The sequence below is a fragment of the Diachasmimorpha longicaudata genome, chromosome 17 (genome assembly GCF_034640455.1).
Source record: "Diachasmimorpha longicaudata isolate KC_UGA_2023 chromosome 17, iyDiaLong2, whole genome shotgun sequence".
NCBI lineage: Eukaryota > Metazoa > Arthropoda > Insecta > Hymenoptera > Braconidae > Diachasmimorpha > Diachasmimorpha longicaudata.
The window spans coordinates 2,016,829-2,039,159 of NC_087241.1; the positions used below are offsets into that span (position 1 = coordinate 2,016,829).

The 22,331-nt window shown below is 35.8% G+C and overlaps 3 protein-coding genes across 7 annotated transcripts; 1 reads left to right on the forward strand and 2 right to left on the reverse strand.

Annotated features, from left to right (window-relative positions):
- Positions 1-62: 62 nt before the first annotated feature.
- Positions 63-3,888, reverse strand: LOC135170624 (zinc finger matrin-type protein 2). Its single transcript, XM_064136619.1, has 5 exons — positions 3,716-3,888; positions 3,342-3,565; positions 1,955-2,028; positions 1,736-1,881; positions 63-298 (listed from the first exon to the last, which is right to left on the reverse strand). The coding sequence occupies exons 1-5, from the start codon at positions 3,719-3,721 to the stop codon at positions 149-151; spliced, it is 600 nt and encodes a 199-aa protein (XP_063992689.1). The 5' UTR covers positions 3,722-3,888; the 3' UTR covers positions 63-148.
- Positions 3,889-3,977: 89 nt separating this feature from the next.
- Positions 3,978-22,181, forward strand: LOC135170623 (leucine-rich melanocyte differentiation-associated protein-like). Of its 4 annotated transcripts, XR_010300408.1 has the most exons (10): positions 3,978-4,363; positions 4,437-4,520; positions 4,956-5,191; positions 5,308-5,392; positions 5,602-7,385; positions 7,456-11,185; positions 11,317-11,474; positions 11,547-11,599; positions 11,670-12,701; positions 13,032-13,819. XR_010300408.1 is itself a non-coding variant. In XM_064136617.1 (6 exons), the coding sequence occupies exons 3-6, from the start codon at positions 14,269-14,271 to the stop codon at positions 22,040-22,042; spliced, it is 831 nt and encodes a 276-aa protein (XP_063992687.1). In that variant the 5' UTR covers positions 11,334-11,474; positions 13,826-14,166; positions 14,248-14,268; the 3' UTR covers positions 22,043-22,181. The 4 variants fall into 4 exon arrangements, 2 of the variants coding, with proteins under 2 accessions (XP_063992687.1, XP_063992688.1); XR_010300407.1 differs by lacking the exon at positions 11,547-11,599 and having other exon boundaries at positions 13,032-13,818; XM_064136617.1 differs by lacking the exons at positions 3,978-4,363; positions 4,437-4,520; positions 4,956-5,191; ... (4 more) ...; positions 11,670-12,701; positions 13,032-13,819 and adding exons at positions 13,826-14,166; positions 14,248-14,311; positions 14,360-14,648; positions 16,077-16,337; positions 21,805-22,181 and having other exon boundaries at positions 11,334-11,474.
- Positions 5,513-11,449, reverse strand: LOC135170622 (complement C1s subcomponent-like). 2 transcript variants are annotated; one of them, XR_010300406.1, is made up of 7 exons: positions 11,308-11,449; positions 10,808-11,175; positions 10,493-10,717; positions 7,096-9,595; positions 6,595-6,962; positions 6,280-6,504; positions 5,513-6,107 (listed from the first exon to the last, which is right to left on the reverse strand). XR_010300406.1 is itself a non-coding variant. In XM_064136616.1 (4 exons), the coding sequence occupies exons 1-4, from the start codon at positions 7,184-7,186 to the stop codon at positions 5,892-5,894; spliced, it is 900 nt and encodes a 299-aa protein (XP_063992686.1). In that variant the 5' UTR covers positions 7,187-7,237; the 3' UTR covers positions 5,513-5,891. The 2 variants fall into 2 exon arrangements, 1 of the variants encoding a protein (XP_063992686.1); XM_064136616.1 differs by lacking the exons at positions 10,493-10,717; positions 10,808-11,175; positions 11,308-11,449 and having other exon boundaries at positions 7,096-7,237.
- Positions 22,182-22,331: the final 150 nt, after the last annotated feature.

Below are 22,331 nucleotides of genomic sequence, written 5' to 3' on the forward strand. Positions count from 1 at the left end.
GAATTTGTTGAGAGACAATTAATTGGAAGAAAATAATCGCGGGAAGTTGGGTCACCTCGAAAGTCGTTAAAATTTCATATATTTATTGTGGAAATGAGTAATTTAACGATAATTAATTCTAGTATATGGACAGTGTGATTTTAAATAATTATTTCCGATTTTTCGAGGCAAAACCGGAAAATCCCATGATCGCTGCCATTTCATTGACACTTCCAGCTTCCTCTTCCTCATTCGCTTCTTCTATTTTTCTTTTCCTGTCCTTCTTCCGTTCTTTTCGATATTCTTTTATTTTTTCTTCCTGTGAACATGAAACAAAAGAATAAATTGTAATTTGGGGATTGATTTGATAAATTGAGAATTAAATTGATGCTATGGAATTTAACAGAGACAGTGAGATTCCTTAAACTATTTTTTTAATCATACAGAACCTTTGTTTGGCGTTTTTTATTATTTCTATTTATTTTTCAAAAATTTTCAGGGCCAACCACTCCATAAAACGTTGTCTTGGGGTATCTTGTAGACAAACTCATTCGTGTTTTTTCTTTTATGACTTCTGTTTCGTCTTGAAAATATTTGCGATCCGTTCCAAAATGTTAACTTTAAAAATATCATCGATAATTTGTTCTTAAGTTCCCGGAGATTATTATAAAATATTAAATTGGGGTATTCATTGCCTCCATAACAAGAGAATAACTAGTATTTTTTTTTTTCATGAAAACTATAGTAGAAAACTTAAAAATTCCCTTGAAATGGGGCATTTTTAAGTTTGTTATTAGGGATAACATCTAAACACATCAAGACATTTGATCTTTCCAAAATTTAAATTAATTCCTCGGTGTTTATAAACACTTAAGGGAATAAGACATCAATCCAACTGAATTGTGTTAAAAAATATGACTTTTTAAAAATGATATTGTTCCTAAATTAACTAATCGCGTTATTTTTTCACTCAAATGTCAAAGATAAGCTGATAATTATCTTCGATCCTTCGGTTGAATAATCACTCGAATTATCTACAAAATTGATTGAACTAAAATCTCAAATTGAAATAAAAAATCAAAATATCAAAACTAAAATCAAAACGAATAGAAAATTAAACCATACACTCAATCATAAAATACTGACATCTGCAAATTATTCTGAAGTAGCTGAGTGAGCTTAACGATTAGTCTGTTTATACGATCCTTGATATGCATCTGACTAACGAAAAAAAAATATCGATATCAGCATTAAGTTTATTTTCTTTGCCATTAGCTTTATGCTGTCAACCATGTTCTCTGATGCAGACATAGACCCTTCGATATATCGAAATGACCAATATTGAATATTGAGATACGAATATTTTCCTGATGATATATTTAATGTTCTGGATATCAATAATTTTGTCAATTTTAAAGTCTTGATGTGTTTTAAATATCCCAAAATTTTATGAAAGACACAAATATTTTATTCAACGTCCCATGAGCTGATTCATTTAATATTTCACTAGACTTGGAACAGGGGAAATACTTTCGTTGAATTTTTACGTAACGTTAGAAAAAAATTATATAAAAATTGTTGACTTTTTACGAAATACCGTAAAAACTCTACTCTCTGACTCTGCATTTTGTTTTAGTCTGAATTTTTTTTTTTCTGAATAATATTTCGCTCCAGAGTTACTCAAATTTCTGGATATTTTTTTATTAAACTTTCCTCGCCGCGTAATGAAAAAAAAAACATTTCTTTTTATAATCACCTCTTCCTTAAGTTCCTTGACTCTCTGTTCCAGATCATAATCTTTTTTTTTCTCCTCCATTTTCTTTTTATTCGCAGCAAATCTGGCCTTCACTTGATCCAATGTCGATCGTTCGATTTTCATCGACATTCCCAAGTTTCGTTGATCTAAAATAGATAACATCGTGTCACTCAAAACTGTAGAAAATATTTGATGATCTTAAGCAGAATAAATACTCACGTTTAGTTCCATTTATGTGGTCCAGAAAATTTATGGAGTCCTTCACAACACAATCGCACACATTGCAATAGTATCTGCAAGAAAAAACATCGAAACCAGTTTAAAATAATGAAAACCAGTGGAAAATTAATCGAATTGCATGAGTTGTGTCAAAAAAGTCAGATAAATTTTGTTTTGTCCCAAAAATTTTCAAATCCAAGTTGGATCCGAAAATGCCCCAACCTCCTAAATATCAAACTGGTGAACATTTTAGGCCAACTCAGGGATTTAATTAAATTAAAAGTCATGCAATTTAAATTTGTTATAATTCTCAACGATATCTGAGAGAAAATCATTTTAATTCGCACAAGTCCCATTTTAGAAGCTCTCCTGAATTTAATTGAACAATTGAATGTTTAGTTAAAGCTTCTTCACTTTTCAATAAATCAATAAACTTCCATAAACAAATATGCGAGGGTAAATTTTGTGTAGTAATATCTTGAAGGAGAATTTTTGAGTCATTCTCGTATGGAGAAATTTTGGCAAAAAAATTGTAGAAGATAAATTTATTCTGCAGATTTTTTAGAAGAGAAATTATTATTATTAGAAAAGTTTAATTCCAAGATTCCGTATTTGAATGCGGAAGTGTAATATAATTCAGTGTATCTCATTCTAACGAATGCTAAATCATATAATTAGTTCGCCATGACTAAAATAGTCTAATTTCCAGGAAAGATTCCTCAAAATTATCTATAAAAACATTCAGTTTTACTGAAAGATAAACCCCTTGTAGAACTGAAAAGGTGAGAGATATCTTAAGTAAGCGTAAAGCAAAAATTAACAATTAATTAAAAAAAGAAAACAAATACTGAGAGAAAAATGTCGTAAAATAGACGGATTATTTTTTTATTTAAACCCTCAGTGATTTTCAATAGTGTCAATGGCATAAGCCCTTGGTGATGCAAAATATCTGAGCACGTGATTAAAGTTCAGGCTTCAATCCTTGATTCTAAGGGCTCCGAACAGAAACCTCATGATTCCATCACATGGGAATTCAAATCTATCGCATCTTCCGTTGAATTCCCTGAATATTTCACCACATTTGAATAGTTATTTGACTATATCGCATTTCGTCGATCTGAGAACTTATTGTAGACTTCATCAACGGAATCGCATGTCATAAGATGTTTTCAATGGAATAATAAATAAATAAATAAATAAATAAATGGACTACTTTTCAACCGAACATGTCCTTATCTGCGGTTTACAGGGAACCCACTGGTAAAACGAAGATTTTAAATGTTGAAACAGTGAGATTCTATTTTCATATGAAAGAACATGCATCCAACAAAATATATTCCGTAGAATCTACGATATTTTTCTCTCAGTTTATAGATAAGTGTCATACCCTCCAGTCTGTGAAGAAGGTGTGGCCTTATTAATGACAACACTTTTTCCCAGTTTCGATTCTAAATCTACTTTGTAATCTCTTTGCTTCAGAAGTTCTCTTTTCACTGCTGGAGCTTTCGGTATTCCCAACTCTTCTTCCGCAATCTCCTCCTGGAGCCTTTGAAGGGCAATCCTCTCATATTCCTCCCTGCTCCACTTCCTTCTGTGATCATCTGGACGTTGCTGCAAAATGAAATAGCAACAAAATAATCAACAACTTCATTCCCACTCAATTATGACACAAAATGCACACATAACCTCTAAAGAAAATCACTTCAAGAAATTCTCAAAACCTAAAGATTAAATAAATATCATTGATTTATATTAACTCACAGTCATGGCGGTTATTTTACTGTATTATCACAATTATTCTGATATTTATTTATAGGAAATTTAAGGTCAACAACAATTCAGTTCATACTCCCACAAAATTTGACGTGTTGTTTAGAGAGTCACGTATTTACACCAACACCAAGAAGTAAGATATGATTTAGGGAGGTGTTCTCCAACTTTGATGTCGGCGACAAGAAAACAGGGGACAAGTACCTCTAGAAGCCGTGCGCGGCGCTGTACACCGCCTTCCCCTCATGCGCGTTTCGTCTCCTCCACTCGGCAATTTCTGCGGTGGAGTGTTCAAACCTCGGCGAAGGCGCTCATTTTTTTTTTTACAATTTCTCCCAAAAAATGGTTGGCATGCAAATCGGAAAATTATAAAGATAAACGTGGATAGAGGAAGGATAAATAATCATTTTTTTAAGAATCTATTCATCACTTCATACATTCTCGCTCACGATTTTCCATTTTCGCACGAATAAAGTATCTACAAGGAGGCTCTTTCCACGTCACCCAAGAGGTAGCGTCATCGACGCGTTTTATTTAAAGTGCTATCCCCCGTAGGCCTAATCCACTAAGGCGAGGGATGGACAATCATTATGATCTGCAAACCTGGAAGCGAAAAGAAATAAATAACGTGAAAAACATGTAAGTCCCATCACCTACTGCATTCTCAACTTACCAATAACCATTGCATTAGAATAGAAAATATATATTGAAGATCGTAGAACACAATTGTCGAGAGCTGGAAGATCCAATCGAGCTTCGGGAACCCATCCTGGTGATTATTGTGGTCCTTGAATTGGTGAGTCTTAGCTGAAACAGTGTATCGTTTATTAGATATGTCGAAAAATGAGCCAAGTTGACAGTTCCCACCTATTTTTAAATTCATGATAATGCGTTTGACCAATTTCAAACTCATGATCATGAATTTAAGCCTGTTAGGAAGGTTGAACTTGTTCCAAAGGCATACATTAGTGTGCATATTTATGATGTTCAACTTCCCTTTGATGAATGCAATGCAAGAAAAATAGATTATTCTATATTTCATTATCAAATAGTTCATTAATTCGCGGGAATGAGTGGGAAAATCATGGGGAAAGGGATAGTAAATTAACCAAAAAATAACAATGATTCTTATTATTTGTGGATTTTTCCTTTATTTTCTTCTTAGTAAAAAAATTTTTTACATTTTTCCGTACTTTTTAAAATCATTTTGCGTTTTAAAAAATAATCTTAGCAACACCGAACAGCTTAGAAGAGTGGCGATGACCAGGAGTTGAGGGGAACGTGAAAGTGATCGCCGCTTACGAAACCTTGTCCCCTGTTTTTCACTTGAGAATACCTCCCTAAATCATACCTTAGCGCCACAACAAGACACACACACGCTTTGATCGCGTTGTGGCAGATCGTCTTATCACATTCAAAAGTCACAATGTGCACAGTGTGCATACCCAGCTAAGAAGATGCGTTCCTGTAAGTTTCTCAAATAAAAAAAAATCCTTAAACACTAGTACAGAGAAGTGACAAATAGATTCAGTTTTATTGGTTTTGAGAGGAGAATGCATTGTGATTTTGATTATTTTTGTCAGACAACTGGTCCATCAAAGCCAAGAGGAGGAAGACCACTGGCACTGGACGTATGCGTCACCTTAAGATCGTTCGTCGCAAGTTCAAGTGAGTATTTATTATTTTATCCTGGGAAAAAAATTAAACAACGCTCAGTAGCTCCTACATTATTGGGGGGAAATCATGGCTGAGGATCAAATTGGTTGGGTTGAAATGAAACGGCCAGAATTCATTAACTCGTTGTTTATCAAATCCGATCACTCTTCTCCCTTTTCAGTTCAGACAGTAGATTAATTGTGTTACTATTATCATTGTAGGAATGGATTCAGGGAGGGACTTCCAAAAGCGAAAGCAGTCGCCACCAAATAAGTGATTCTATAATGAGCATCTGTTTTACTTCAATAAAGATCATGAAATTTTGTAAAGCTAATATCGTAATTATTCATTCATCACGTTTCTGATTAGAAATATTTGAACAAAGTAAGATACTCAGCATAAATTTGAATAAATCATTTAACACCGAATAATAATGAGCTGATAATTGTCGATTACGTCCTGGAGATCACTGATAGGGCTAGTCAAGAGGCTGATCAATAGCAAATCATTTCTATGTACGACTGCCGATTCGATATCCCTGCAACCCCACTTGGCACTCTGACATCCAAGGTTGGTCTGCAAATTCCTCCGGCATGCCAACAATATTCACAATCCAATTGAAATATGTAAAGACATCCGTTAGAATAAGATAGTCTCGTTTTTTTGGTTTTGACGATATTATTCCAGCAAGTCTGTCCTTGAATATGAAAGCGGAACCGCTGTCACCCTATTTCAAAAAGATTTATCAGATAAGGATTTTTTTCGATAAAGTACTCAGGTTTTATATTAATGTCATTCTTTTGTCCTTATGCAACAAATATCTGAAAAAACTTGGGAAAATATAGGGGTCAATTTTATCAATACATTGAAATAGAGAAATGTTGTAGGTGTGTACTTACCGGTGTCGAATTAACGGTTTCACTCCGGACACAAATTCGATTAAATTGGAACCAATTTGTGCACGGTACGACCTTAAACGTGGCTTTTTTCATCGTTCCGAGTGTATTGGGATCTGAAGATGTCGGTCCGGCCCCAAGCAGAATACCTTCGGCATCGAACTCGGGGCTGGTGCATGGTAACTTAATAATTTGTTGGGTAGGGCCTAGCTCTACAACTTTGTTTAACTGGAAGAATGAGGGCGTTTTTATGGTTATAAAACCTCAGTTGATAACTTGCCTCATTGTCAATTTCCAAGCTGAGAAGGGTTCACGTACCTCGAGAATGGCTATATCGTTACTTGACGATGGAGTTAATTCTTTCTGAACGTTCCAGCGTTCGTGTCTATATATTCTTTTAACAGTGTAGTCGTTGCCACGCAGAAAAACAGTAGCAACCCCCGCTCTGACAAAGATATTCTGCGGGAGCCAGTAGTAAGGGAATGCCATAAATGTTTTCTTGTAGAAGACGGTACAGTGTGCGGCAGTCAGTACATGAGTTGGGGTAATGAGCGATCCGCTACAGAAGTCCGTGTTCATTGTTCCATTCAACTTGTACACGGTAAGGATGAAGACATTTGATGGAAATTCTTCAATTAGGGCGTCTTCCCCATTAATCATTCTTGCTTGTCGTCGTGCCTCAACATCTTTTTAAGGGTAAAGCTTGATGTAAATCTAACTTATGTTTTTTTGCAGTTTTATGTCAACACCTTTTATTCTGCAATCTAATAAATTGCAGCCTAATCGCAAAGTAGAAGACTAACAGTTTTTAAACTTTACCTTTAGCATCGTAGAATATAAAGCAGATGTAGATCAACGAAATTGTATTAAATTTTGCAAAAAACATGCTGGTCGGTGTGATAGGCAACATACTGAACAATGGATCACTAAAGGCCAGTTTTATGTATCATTGGATGCCAGTGCCATAAGGCGAGAATTATATTGGAAAGTTTAGAAGTTTCAATATTTTTTGAAGTTTATCAAAAAATTCAGTACAATAAAGTTGACCATCATCAGCGATAATACACGTGTTTACAAATGAAGAATGTTCATATTGAGAATAAATTTGGGTAAATATTGGGAAATAGTTACATTTTTTTGTAAAGTAAAATTAATACTACAATATTTCTACTTTTGCAGTCTGGTTTAGTATACATCTAATGGCCCTGGCCAGATAAGGAAGTCCGCATTCCTCGAACTGCATATTCTTTCGGTTTTATGATTCCACATAAAAGAGAAGATAATATTTTGTGAAGGTTAAAAGATCGAGCGCATAAATTCCAATGGTGTTTCGGCCATTTTTGTGACTGATGGTAAATTGATAGGGGGTATAAAACAATCAATAATAACTTTTGACGTCTGGCTTCGTTAAAAAACAGAATTTTTCCCGATTAATCACATTCATCAGGAAATATTTTCTGAACCATGTGATGTAAATCACTTTTCATGCTGACCTAAAACCCAGGGAAGTATATTCATGAATTTTGTTTTGTGTTTCCAATTGGGTGACGTGGAAAGAGTCTCCCTGTAAATACTTTATTCCTACGAATATGGAAAATCGTGAGCGAGAATGTATGAAGGGATGAATAGATTCTTCAAAAAATCATCATCTATCCTTTCGCTATCCATGTTTTTCTTTATAATATTCCGATTTGCATGCCAACCTTTTGTTGGGAGAAATTGTAAAAAAAACATTGAGCGCCTTCGCCGAGATTTGAACGCTCCACCGTAGAAATTGCCGAGTGCAAATGAGTAATAGTTGAATAATTTTCCTGTTGTGTCGGCCGAATTATTCCAAGTCTTGATTCCTATTTCCTAGATTTCATTACCTTTTACCAGCTTTACACCTTTTAATTAAAAAAAAAAAAATCTTTAGAGGAGAGTGTTGATCCTCGTGTTGATCCTATCAGTTTATGAGACAAATGTAACTCTCGCGAATCTAACGATATTACTCGTTACTTGTCTATTTATCTTGTGTTAAATAATATTCGTTGGTCTGTTTATAAATACCAATTCACCACTATTGTGTTCGAAACCTGGAAAAAATATATTGGAAATGGGATAATGGTTCAATAATCAAATGTGTGAATTCCGTTTTAATTCTTTTATTTTATACGCTGAAAAGGCACAAGCGCTCTGCTTCGTTTCCTTGAAGGAACTAACTAATTACATTCGTCTTCTCCCACCACAAGACCGAACGCGCGCTTCAGCGCGCGGAAAATGATGGATGAGTTTTGTTTCTGTCATATAAATCAATTTGATTCACCTTTGATTCGTCCGAAAGCATTTGACATCAACACTTGAATCATAGTGAGTGAGTGATCAACACTTGAATCTCTCTCTCACGGTGAATCATAACGATCTTTACATTATGTTTTAAAAGTAGCGCCTAAAATTTAAACGACCAATAGGATACTGGCTACATCTTTGCGAGATTTCGATTCGATTCGAGATTTTCGATACGATATGTGGCTCTTCTTTTTAGAATAGGATCCTACTCCCTCATTCACGAAATCTCTCCTCTTCTCTCGCTAAAGCTTTTCCACAGTAAATAAGTATTTGTAAATGAGTATTTGTTATTTTATGCTTGGAATAAAATTAAACAACGCTCAGCAGCTTCTACATTATTGGGGGGAAATCATGGCTGAGGATCAAATTGGTTGGGTTGAAATGAAACGGCCAGAATTCATTAACTCGTTGTTTATCAAATCCGATCACTCTTCTCCCTTTTCAGTTCAGACAGTAGATTAATTGTGTTACTATTATCATTGTAGGAATGGATTCAGGGAGGGACTTCCAAAAGCGAAAGCAGTCGCCACCAAATAAGTGATTCTATAATGAGCATCTGTTTTACTTCAATAAAGATCATGAAGTTTTGTGAAGCAAATATCGAAATTATTCATTCATCACGTTTCTGATTAGAAATATTTGAACAAAGTAAGATACTCAGCATAAATTTGAATAAATCATTTAACACCGAATAATAATGAGCTGATAATTGTCGATTACGTCCTGGAGATCACTGATAGGGCTAGTCAAGAGGCTGATCAATAGCAAATCATTTCTATGTACGACTGCCCATTCGATATTCGTGCAACTCCACTTGTCAGCCTAACATATGAGGTTGGTTTGCAAATTCCTCCGGCATGCCAATCTGATTCACAATCCAATTGAAATAGTTAAAGATATCCGTTAGAATAAAATAGTTTCGTGTTCTTGGTATTGCCGAAATTATTCCAGCAAGTCTGCCGTTGTATATGAAAGCGGAACCACTGTCACCCTATTTCAAAAAGATTTATCAGATAAGGATTTTTTTCGATAAAGTACTCAGGTTTTACATTAATTTCGTTCTTTTGTCCTTATGCAACAATTATCTGAAAAAAATATGTGCATGAAATTCATGCACGACAGAAGTGAAAGTTCTTAGCCACAGACTGTTAAAAAGTTTTGTCTGAATTTTTTGTGATAATTTTCGGGAATTTTTATTGAGCCACACAGGAAGATTTCAGAACATTTTGTCATTGAAAATTCGAAATCTCGTGGAGAAAGCAAATAGAATAGTCAATTTCTGTTCCATACTTTCCTGAAAATGAACAGAAAACAAGGAAATTGCTGTCACTGCATTTTTGAATTCGGGGAACAGTGACACCAAAGCCCATTTAAGACAAAAAATCAGGAAATTTACGATTTCATTGAAAAATCAAGGAAGTTGATCTCCAATATTCATATTAGAGTATATATTCAAATGAGAATTAAGAAATTCTCATTTTTGTACCGCTTAATGTTCGGGAATTTTACTGAAGGATAAGTTAGACCGGAGATTTCATGATTTTCAAATGTGTAAAAAGCATTTAATGCGACTGGATTGATAATTCCCAGTGAACTATCCCGATATTAATAAAAAGGTTTGTTTAGTATTGCTCATCATATTAACAAAATGAGCCATGTTCCTACTCCGACTCTATCACGTTTTCGTTTCTCTCCCATGTCTCATTCCGTCCGCCTGCCCCACCACGCGCGCCATCCCCTCCCTTTTCCTGTCGCTTTTTCGTTACATATGATATTGGATTTACAGCCCAACGAGCGCAAAGAAGTTTCACTTCAAAAACTTGGGACGATATAGGAGTGAATTTTATCAATACATTGAAATAGAGAAATGTTGTAGGTGTGTACTTGCCGTTGTCACGTTAGCGGTTTCACTCCGGACACAAATTAGACCATATTGAAGCCAATTCGTGCACGGTACGACCTTATACGTGGCTTTTTTCATCGTTCCGAGTGTTCTGGGATCTGAAGAGGTGGATCCAGATCCAAGCAGAATACCTTCGGCACCGAACGGGGGGCTGGCGCATGGTAACTTAATAATTTGTTGGGTAGGGCCTAGCTCTACAACTTCGTTTAACTGGAAGTATGAGGGCGTTTTTATGGTCATAAAACTTCAGTTGACAACTTGTCTCATTGTCAATTTCCAAGCTGAGAAGGGTTCACGTACCTTGAGAATGGCTATATCGTCACATGACCGTGGATTTAATGCTTTCTGAGTGTTCCAGAGTTCGTATCTATATATTCGTTTAACAGTGTAGTCGTTGCCACGCTGGTGAACACTAGCAACTCCTGCTTTGACAAACATCTGGTGCGGGAGCCGGAAGTAAGGAGATGTCATAAATGTTTCGTTGTAGTAGACGGTACAGTGTGCAGCAGTCAGTACATGAGTTGGGCTAATGAGCGATCCGCTACAGAAGAACTCGCGCAGGACTCCATTTACCATGTTCACGGAATTGATGAAGACATTTGATGGAAATTCTTCAATTAGGGCGTCTTCCCCATTAATCATTCTTGCTAGTCGTCGTGCCTCAACATCTTTTTAAGGGTAAAGCTTGATGAAAATCTATCTTATGTTTTTTGCAGTCTTATGTCAACATCTTTCATTCTGCAATCTAATAAATTGCAGCCTAATCGCAAAATAGAAGACTAACAGTTTTTAAACTTTACCTTTAACAGGATCGTAGAATATAAAACAGATGTAGATCAACGAAATTGTATTAAATTTTGCAAAAAACATGCTGGTCGGTGTGATAGGCAACATACTGAACAATGGATCACTAAAGGCCAGTTTTATGTATTATTGGATGCCTGTGCCATAAGGCGAGAATTATATTGTAAGTTTACAAGTTTCAATATCTTTTGAAGTTTATCAAAAAATTCAGTACAATAAAGTTGACCATGATCAGCGATAATACACGTGTTTACAAATGAAGAATGTTCACATTGAGAATAAATTTGGGTAAATATTGGGAAATAGTTACATTTTTTTGTAAAATAAAATTAATACTACAATATTTCTACTTTTGCAGTCTGGTTTAGTATACATCTAATGGCCCTGGCCAGATAAGGAAGTCCGCATTCCTCGAACTGCATATTCTTTCGGTTTTATGATTCCACATAAAAGAGAAGATAATATTTTCTGAAGGTTAAAAGATCGAGCGCATAAATTCCAATGGTGTTTCGGCCATTTTTGTGACTGATGGTAAATTGATAGGGGGTATAAAACAATCAATAATAACTTTTGACGTCTGGCTTCGTTGAAAAACAGAATTTTTCCATAATAAAAAATCCATTTCTCCCGATTAAGCACATTCATCAGGAAATATTTTCCGAACCATGTGATGTAAATCACTTTTCACACGGACCTAAAACATGGGGAAGTATATTCATGAATTTTGTTTTGTGTTTCCAATTGGGTGACGTGGAAAGAGTCTCCCTGTAAATACTTTATTTCTACAAATATGGAAAATCATGAGCGAGAATGTATGAAGTAATGAATAGATTCTTCAAAAAATCATCATCTATCCTTTCGCAATCCATGTTTTTCTTTATAATGTTCCGATTTGCATGCCAACCTTTTGTTGGGAGAAATTATAAAAAAAACGTTGAGCGCCTTCGCCGAGATTTGAACGCTCCACCGCAGAAATTGCCGAGTGGTGGGGACGAAACGCGCATGAGGGGAAGACGATGTACACCGCCGCGCAGGGCTTCCGGAGGTACTTGTCCCATGTTTTCGTGTCGGCGACATCAAAGGTTGACACTACCTCCCTGTATCATACCTTACGCAGAGTTAATAGAGATGAGAGTCGACTAGGGGGGGTTAATCGTCGCAAGAGGCACTTGGGTAAGAGTTAAGCGTCGAGGACGTCAAGTGGATCATTTAGGGTAGGGTCACACGTCACGAGAGTCATTCCGGACAGGGTCAAACGTCACGAGGGTCACCAGTGGGTCCGTTGGAGTCATAAAGTCATCCGAGGCAGAGTCGAGAGTTATGAAAGTTGCGGTTGAAGTCATGATTTTTGAAGTGAAAACTTCTTATGGCGCGTTGGGTACTTTTTTGGGTGAGTATTTTTAGGTGTGCTCGCGACAGATGAGATTTTTAAAAAAACTCTCAATCTCGTCTGTCGCGAGGACACGAACGAATGCCCAAAGACCTATACGCGGTCTTTGCATGGGCATTCGTGCGTGCCCTCGCGACAGACGAGATCGAGAGTTCTTTTTTTATATTTACTCAAAATATAAAAAAAAACTCTCAATTTTTATTCGAATTTTATATTATTTCGAAAATCGCTAAAAATTATGGGAAAGCCGGAAAAGTAGGAAAACCCGAAAAAATATATATGCTACGATTATAGCTTTAAAAAAATCTACATTTTTATTTTTTATTATAGATTTGTCTTGAAAATGGATGCGGTTTTATATGAAGAATTTGATTTAACGATGTCCAATGATCGCAATCTTAGCACAACAAAATACAAAACTACTATTGATGCAGTATTCACAAGATATATAAATAGATTTAAATCAAAATTGTTCATTTCATACTTTAGTTACCATAGACCTATTGTTTCAGTTTTAGAATTTGATGAAAATCCTGATAATAATGATGAAAATGCTGATAATGATGATGTAAGAGTTGTTGAAATTATGGATGAGAATTGATAAATTTTGTATTGACTATTTACTAATATTTGCTCATTTAAATAAAACCACTTTCTTCGAATATAGTTTCTATATTATTATACTTCATGTCCATTCAGCAAGTGCCCACATTGCTTTGATAAACTTGATTTTTTATGTACAACTTCTCATGTCGCGAGCGCACCTAAAAATGCTCAGCCAAAAAAGTGCTCAACGCGCCATAAGTTCAAGTTTTCACTTCTGCCTGCACTCCCGGAGTGCAACCCTTCGTTTTTTTTGCAATTGAGACTATCAAGAAGCAGGAAGCCTCTCATCGCCCTGGAGAAGGAGAAATCCCACCATCAGTGCTTTCCTATTTCAAATTTAAATTATAATTCATTTAAATCAGTCCTTTCAATGTTATTGGAAAATATGAATAGGTAGTACTATTACATATTTGAGGGAACCATTTCAAGTAAAATTAAGTAAAGACCATATTGGGAACATTATTTATTTTATGTACCCCATCAATTTCGTAATATTGCGGGAAACATTTCATCTCCAGGGATCGCGCATGCTCATTCATTGTGGGCGCGCTAAGAAGCTGCGCGTTGGTATCCCTCAACGCAGAGAAGATGCGCACGAAAATCTCACGTGCAGAATTTTCTCCCCGATCTAGCACCACTCACCACTGTGGCCAGGTACCCCAGCTCTTTATGCAATCTCGATCTTCATTAGTGACATCGCACAAAAAATATCGATACATCTGATATCGCGATGAAGGAATATCGACTGAGAATATCGTGAATGCAGGACAAGATATCAGTGTAGAAAACCATCGATGCTGTACGCACATATTTAGGGGGCAGTGACATTCCACTGTTCTTGTGGTAAAACCTCTAAAATGTAGGATTAATTGGTTATGTGTAATTAATGTATGTCGAGTCGTTTTCTACATATATATTTATTTTCTGTACCTATATGCAGTCGTGATTTTCCATATCACGGATGGATCTTCATGTGACAAAGGACACGACAAGATGTGAAAGCAGTGAGTGAATGTCGTGACTAGAGAAGGTGAATGATAGCTCTATTGAAGTAATTATGGTTTTCAATTTATATAGATTGTACGATCGAAGCAGGATTGACACTTCAGAAGAGAATCTGGAAGAAATAACAATGACCTCTCTGGGGAAATCGGTATTTGCTGATATCAATGAGCGACACACGAGCAGTTCGTCAGATAGTGATGGTGCCATATCTACTGATTCTGATGGTGCGTCATTGTCTCTTGCATTTGAAAACCTCTTTTTCATGCCTTATGATATCATGGAGAGATTCAATTCCTGTGTTACGACACTTGACATCAGTCACAATAAATTCAGCAGGTTGGTGGCAAATACTTTATTATTGCAAATGAGTAATAGTTGAATAGTTTTCCTGCTGTGTCGACCGAATTATTCCAAATCTTGATTCCTATTCCTAGATTTCATTACCTTTTACCAGCTTTGCATGTTTTAATTAAAGTAAAAAAATCTATAGAGGAGAGTGTTGATCCTGTCAGTTTATGCGACAAATGTAACTCTCGCGAATCTAACGATATTAGTCATTACTTGTCCATTTCCCTTGTGTTAGATGATATTCGTTGGTCTGTTTATAAATACCAATTCACCACTATTGTGTTCGAAACCTGGAAAAAATATATTAGAAATGGGATAATGGTTCAATAATCAAACGTGTGAATTCCGTTTTAATTCTTTTATTTTATACGCTGGAAAGGCACAAGCGCTCTGCTTCGTTTCCTTGAAGGAACTAACTAATAGACTGAATGGATACAACACCCTGGACCTGATGACTCTCATCAATAATGGTCCCACTCAAGCACCCCTGTATACATTCAGAAAACAGAGCATACACATCACCCCCAAACTTCCTAGAATTACTTCTCATAAAAATGTTTTCCACTCTCAAGTGGAAACACCAGAATAAAAGAAATACTTATCATACAACGATCCATTCTTTCTATTCGAAAATTAATTTTTGTCAAACATTCGAAATGTAAACTCCAATAAAATATCCTGGAAAAAACCAGCAAAAAATATCCCGGAAAAAATATCCCCAAGATAAATCTTAATTTTTTAATTCATGTCACACATATCTTGATTTCAAATAAAAATTTCCGAAAAAGGATTTATTTTTATTCAAGTATTCACCATATTCACAGTTAAAAAAAATAGAAATTAATCATTTTTGTTTTAATTTGGGAGGGGGCGGGGCGAACCCCGTGGGGCGCTGGGCTCTCTGGACCCCCGCTGTTGATCTGCCACAGAAGCCCTCTGCATTACTTTATAAATAGAAAAGGAAAGGGGGGTTTGGCATACCCGAAGAGAGAAGGGTAACGAGGATGATATCCCTGACCCGGGGGATATTTTTTCCGCCACCCATCGTATTCTGATTTGAATTTTTGTTTCGAATATCTGCCATCAGGAAGACACTGAGACTTATTCACGGGGCTATCGTCCTCCAATAATGTTACCCCTTTTTATTATCATCGTCACTCGATGTTCTTCCTCGATTTATTTCATTTTTGTCCTCAATTGCTCACATATCTAATCATTATTTTGTTATAATCATCTCACGTATGCTCATTACCTCACCTAAGTTAGCCCAATCTGTGGTAATTAACTGATGCTTCATTTCCTATGTCCATATCGTCGATAATGCTGATTAAATAAATATTATTATTGTACTTTGATGATTATTCTATCATAATAATTCTGCTGTTATTTTGATTGAATATTTTCTTTTCTTTTCAGGAATTTGCAGTTCCTTTGTGAATTTGAACATCTAACTTCGTTGAATCTAGATAATAATAGGATTGATGCATATACGACTTTCCCATATTTGCCGAAATTAGAACTGTTGTGGTTGAATCATAACGCCATCGATGAATTATTTCCCTTCATAAAGAATTTGAGCGAGAGTTTACCTAATCTCCGTTATCTTTGTTTGATGGGCAACACCTCGGCACCTAGTTATCTGAATGGAGGAACATTTTATGATTACTTACAGTACAGGTAAATATTTTCCTCATTTTGTTTTCATTTTCATTGTTATTTTTTTTAACTTGATTCGTTTCACGTGTTTCCAATTAATTGGAAGACGTGTAATATTGGATATATCACTTGCGGGAATGAAAAAGCAGAAAGTTTATAGTCAAGGTGAAGTAAATTCTGCTAATTCACCAAACTTGAAACATCTCAACTTTCGAGGACTTGTTTTACATAATTTATTCCAGAAAAAAAGGGCGGCTGAAAGGGTCTCGTTTGCCAATGAGAAGTTATGTATCTTTTATGCTCTCACTAGATTGACATTTTAAGCCCCAAATTAACATAATGTTAGGAACGATGATGACATTAGATGATATTAAGATCCTTTTAGCCATATGGCAGTTATCATTTGTAGGAATATTTTGTTCTATTTTATTTTTATGGGATATATGGGTTAAAGGAATTTTACCGTAAACACAAACGTTACACATATATATTTATTAATATGAATATACACTACTAAACACTATTATAGGATATAAGTTATTATTGTAGGATCAATATCAAATTAAAGGATTATGATTAGTTTATTTTACGAAGGTTACAAAATATTGTACAGTCAAAATTATATTAGGAGGATGAGAAAAGTATCCTCACGCGTCCGCGGTCAGGTCACAACTTAAATTAAACTTCATTCCGCAGCTCACACCCGAAAATGCACTGTCTTCTGTCCCTTTCTTTTATTACGCGTTTTCTTCCCTGAGTCCTTCAACAATGCAGGGTCTGTCCCATGAGTAACCCCACATGGCCGGACAACACTCACCATTATCCTAGAAAAAATCCTCAAAACTCGAAACACAACTAACATAAATCTCTCATGTTCGAGACACACGTCTCCTTTTCCTTGCATCTCTTATATTAAACAAAACACATAAATTACCTTAAAATCTTAACGCCTAAACAAATCTTAACGTCCACTAGAGTTAAAACAACAAAGAACTCACTCATTCATTCGTCCTCAATTTCACACATTCCACATTATTATTTCACTACTTGACTCTAGATTAAGTCATGCGCGACTCTTCCAGAACGACAGGGTGACACTCTTTCCACACCTCGTCTAAACTTTAATTCTCTTCTAAACTCTGACTTTCTCGTCTAAACTCTGACTCCTGGGTAGGCTCTAGCGTCCCTGGACCTCGCTGGCTGGAAACGATTTTTCCCCCTCGCATCTGTGGGTCTCTCATAAACCCCCAAAATATGACCGTCTATGTACTTCTATTTCACATGCTTGCATCTCTTCATCATCTATCTTTATTTGCGTGGTTTCAAATTATTATGCATTGGTGGTCAGCTATTTGCCCGGACTTTTAGGCGTATTAAAAGATTCAGAAGTAAATTTTTACTGAAAAATAAAAAAATTAGAATATCTCTGAACTTTTCGATAGGGAATTTTCATCTTTGATTGAATAATATATCGACGATAGTAATACGAACATGAAAAAAAGCGATTGGACCCGTAATTTTTGAGAGAATGAAGAAGAAAGTTGTATAAGGTTTTTGGTTTAGTTATGGAGCACAAAAGTAATTTTAAGAAAAAGATGAAAAAATAGGAATGAAATTCAGTTTCGGCAGTTGGAATGGTCTTCTACCGACTCAGTCGAATAGGTACAGTCGCAAAGATTATTTTTAAAAAATAATGGAATCGGTCAAACGGTTACGAATATAAAAACCACGAGAAAAGTCGAAACGGAGTCTCTGTGACAAGATTCCATTGGGTTTGCCACCGCACTTCGAATTTCCCCGTGTTTTTTTATAGTAGATTATGACATGAGGACGATAGGTGGAGGCGAGGAGCTATTCATTCAAAAATTCGATGACACAGTGATTGCTGATTTCATCTGATTTCGAGATGATTTCAATGATTTCTTGAAATCGTTGATTTCATGTGATTGCCAGGGATTTTTTTCCGGTGATTTCACGATTTCACAATTTCAAATGATTTCATATGATTTCAAGTCTTTAATGCGAATGGGGCAACAAGGGCGGTGAGGGCTGGTAGGGGAGATAAGTTGGATTCAATTAGATCTCCGGATAAAATACTAGCACTCGCAGCAGTTATATCCAAGTCATGTAATGACAAATACAAGGAGAAATATGTCAATCTTTTTCAATAAATCATTTATTCAACATAGTAAAATAAAGTATATCTCTGACATACTGAACTGAGTTAAACTAAATGAAATAAAATCTTCACGTCTCAGTAAAGGACAAACAATTTAGAACTAAAAATATTTGACAACGTCTTTATATATTTTCTCATCAACTCGGAGACCATCTTTGGACATGACTGGAGAGGAAATTGTTTGACGGTATTGGCTAATATTTATATAGCCATGAGTAGTCATTGGCTGCATTTAAAAAATCTTTGTTTCTTTAAAATATACCAGGTACAAAGTACACCTATTTCTTTAACATTACCCTGTACACGAGCATATGATCCTGAGAACTCTCGAGATTTTATTGTTCTCCCATCCAAATAAACAAAACTCAACACCAATCCTAATAAACAAGTTTTATAATTCACTGATTTCATGTGATTTCATTTGCAGTCACCTGAAATCGATGAAATCCCAGAATTTCTCTGATTGCAATTAACTTCGACCGATTTCATGAGATTTCATGTGATTTCAAACATGATTTCAGCCCGAAGTGACACAGTGATTTCACGAATGAATAGCCCCTCGGGTGGAGGATTGTGAGGAGTGTCAAGTTTGCAGCGCTCGGCGTCGCAAGTCTACGTCTCGGCTCACCTCGACTTCAACTTGCCACGCCTCGTGCTGCAACAACGTTGATTGATTGTTCAATATTCATTAGCAACAAAGAGATACTTTTTTAATGAACAGACGAATTTTCGGGGCCTCTTGGAAAAGCGCCTCGGGTATGATTTTTGAATCACACAAGTCAGAAAATTTGTACTGCACGTGTTATGTATAGAATTTTATATTGTACACGTACACTATTAGCCGTTTGCGGTACGAACTCATGTAAAAAATATTAGTCAACTGGAACAATTCTCATTACATATTCCTATTAAGAGCAATTGATAATTTTTTTTGTTTCTATTTTTCTTATTATCAGACATTTAGAGATAACTGACTCGCCGAAAGTACTGGTTTAATGGAGACTTTCTAGTGCGTCCGGAGATAATGTTATGCAAAAGAAACGCATAAGACGTTGTGTTATGCACTTTATTTATGCGTAAATTTCACATAAGACTGCGTAAGCTATGAATGGAGGTTTTTCTGTGAACGTTCACTTTTTGTAATACTGGCCAAGTTCACTGTTCGGTACCGTCATGGCGGTGGGGATGAATAACCATGAAGTGTAACACCCCGAAGATGCATCTGTCACATTTCCGAAGGCATTTCATACTGAAAATATTTTCAAGGGAGATAAAATTGCTTCTAGTTGATTTTTTCAGGCGAACATGAAATCGTTGTGCGAAAATAACTGTCAAGTCGTTCTCTTCTCGAGTCAAGTCAGAGAAAATAAATTTATTCACGTCGACCATTCATCCTCGTTCAACTAATATCTTGTCTTGACTCAAGTTGCAATTCAGTTTTATTAGATTTTAATAATTGGAAGCCAGGTATTGGAAATGGGTTATAAGAAATAAGAACAATTCAATAAGTAATTTAAACTATTTTATTCTTTAAGATTTCAAGTCAAATAATTATGCTCGGAAGACACGTCCACTCTATACCGATTTCTGAGACGAACTGACCAGGTCTACAAAGGGAAACAACACTCTGGACCTTCTAGTCACATGCTCTCAAAGAGTCCTATTCATTCCACTTTGTCTCCATACTTAAAATCAAACCTCAACATCATACCTGACACTTCTCACAATTCGAACCCATACAAATGTCTTTCAACACTCAGAAGAGAATAAGATTGACTTTTGTTCTCTATTTATTTTATGAAAATCCAACACCTGGTTAATGAAAAATAGACGATATAAGTAAGAGCAGTTTTATTGTATGATTATGTGTTGACACTTCGAGAGCAGTTGACGAACTGCCAAAGAATCTTGAAATCTCAAAAACCAAACCATCGTCATCATGGTTCCTTTCATTCCACGAACAAAGATTTCTTTATATTATTTAATAAACATAGACTGGAGTTTTCGTCGTAAGACTACACAGACGGCCTCTTCAGGAAACAATAACCTCATAGTATAATAAATATAAACTTATATAGGTCTGTAATGCGATCGTATTGTTTTAGCTCCTTTCAATAAACTTAAATGTAATTTTTTCCTACCTGATTCACGTCAATAACTGACCCCAGTCAACTTACTTGACAACTCGATGTAATGAACTCGCCACAGGCTGCACTTAAGCTGAGAAAATTTTTTAGTCACGTGAAAACGATTTTGAATCTACTGTGATGCCCCGTATGACTAGAATCGAGCCCTGAAGTCGTCCTGAATGACGAAGATAGCAAGATTTGGGTGAAGTAGGTTGACAGTTGGATCGAGTCGTAGAAATTTACGTGTACCATGTCGTGCTCGACTTGCTAAGCGTCCTTTGGCGATCTGAACTAGCCGACAGTACAGATTTTACCCACCCCCTCCCCCTCGCGGCAGTGAGTAATGGCCTAAGTGTTTGATATCATGTAAGAAGAGTAGATGGATAATCCATGAGAGATTTCCGAAAACCATAACCTGGCAAAGTTGTTTTCATAATAACGCATTGAGTGTCATCCTCGACGGCCGTTTGACGGACATAGAGATGTGTAGTTCTATTGTATAATAGAGGTGTAGATACTAAAGGGCCAGAAAACGATGGAGGCTTGGAATTTCCAACCTCCAAAGACCGGGACCTCCTGGTATTCAGAAAGGCATTTGAAATATCATTGTACTTCGTGTCTTCCTCAGTGCATTCCAAACTTCTTGATGGTTAAACCAGTAATAAAACCAGTAAAAAAAAAAACAAAAAACTCACTTCTATCCGTCTTTTCTTCAGCTATCTCAGTCCGATAATTGGTTGACGCCCCTATGACCAGTCACGGTGGTTTAATTTATGAAAAGTTCCTTTTCTACGTCGTCTAATTCACTTTGTAGATAAATAAACTAGGCACTTGTCACGTTTTCAACAGTATTCAGTAATAATTCGGTTCCACTCTGAGATTTGTAACTACATAAATAAATAAATTGTGAATGAATTGTGTGTGTAATAGCTGGACACCTCCCATTTTTGTAGTGTCAACAGAGACTATATTTAAACCTTTGAGTCCGGTGCGAAATAAGTCGACTCTGTATCTCATCTGATCCTGTTCGGGTGACGTTGTGGTCGTCAACTTGAATCAGAATTTTTTTCTGGCGAATCATTACCGAAAGCGGTTTCTACAATTTGTTTCCTCTTATTATCTATGTAATTCTCTATTATAATTTTATAATACTTGCTAATGAATTAAATTTGTTTTTCAGATTATTCGTTATATCGTGGTTTCCACGATTAGAACACTTGGACGATCGGGCCGTAACTCCAGAACAACGAAGAGAAGCTAAAAGACTGTTTAAGCGACCACTTCTCGAGAATATAAGAAATAATACGCTGATCTACGAGTGTATAAAACAATTACACAGCACAGCAACAAACATATTCTCCAAACCTTTTAATTCCGATAAAAATCAAACTCAGAAAGTGCTGAACCTGGTCGTTTGATCCAGTATTACACTGCTACATCACACAAAAGCTCAATCAATGATTTGATAATTTTATTAATGAATCGTTTTAAACTGCCTTTGTAACGGGTATTGAACTGAATATTTTAAGGTACTATTAAAGATGAAAAGAATGTGAATTTTTTGTTAATTCTATTGTCCCTTTAATATTACAAAATTGATTGCTATTGTAAACTAAATAGTACATAAAATTTCCTGATGCAAATAACAGATTGCCTAATGTTATTATTGGCTCTCGGATGGAGGGGACGTATAGTGTCAGCATTAAT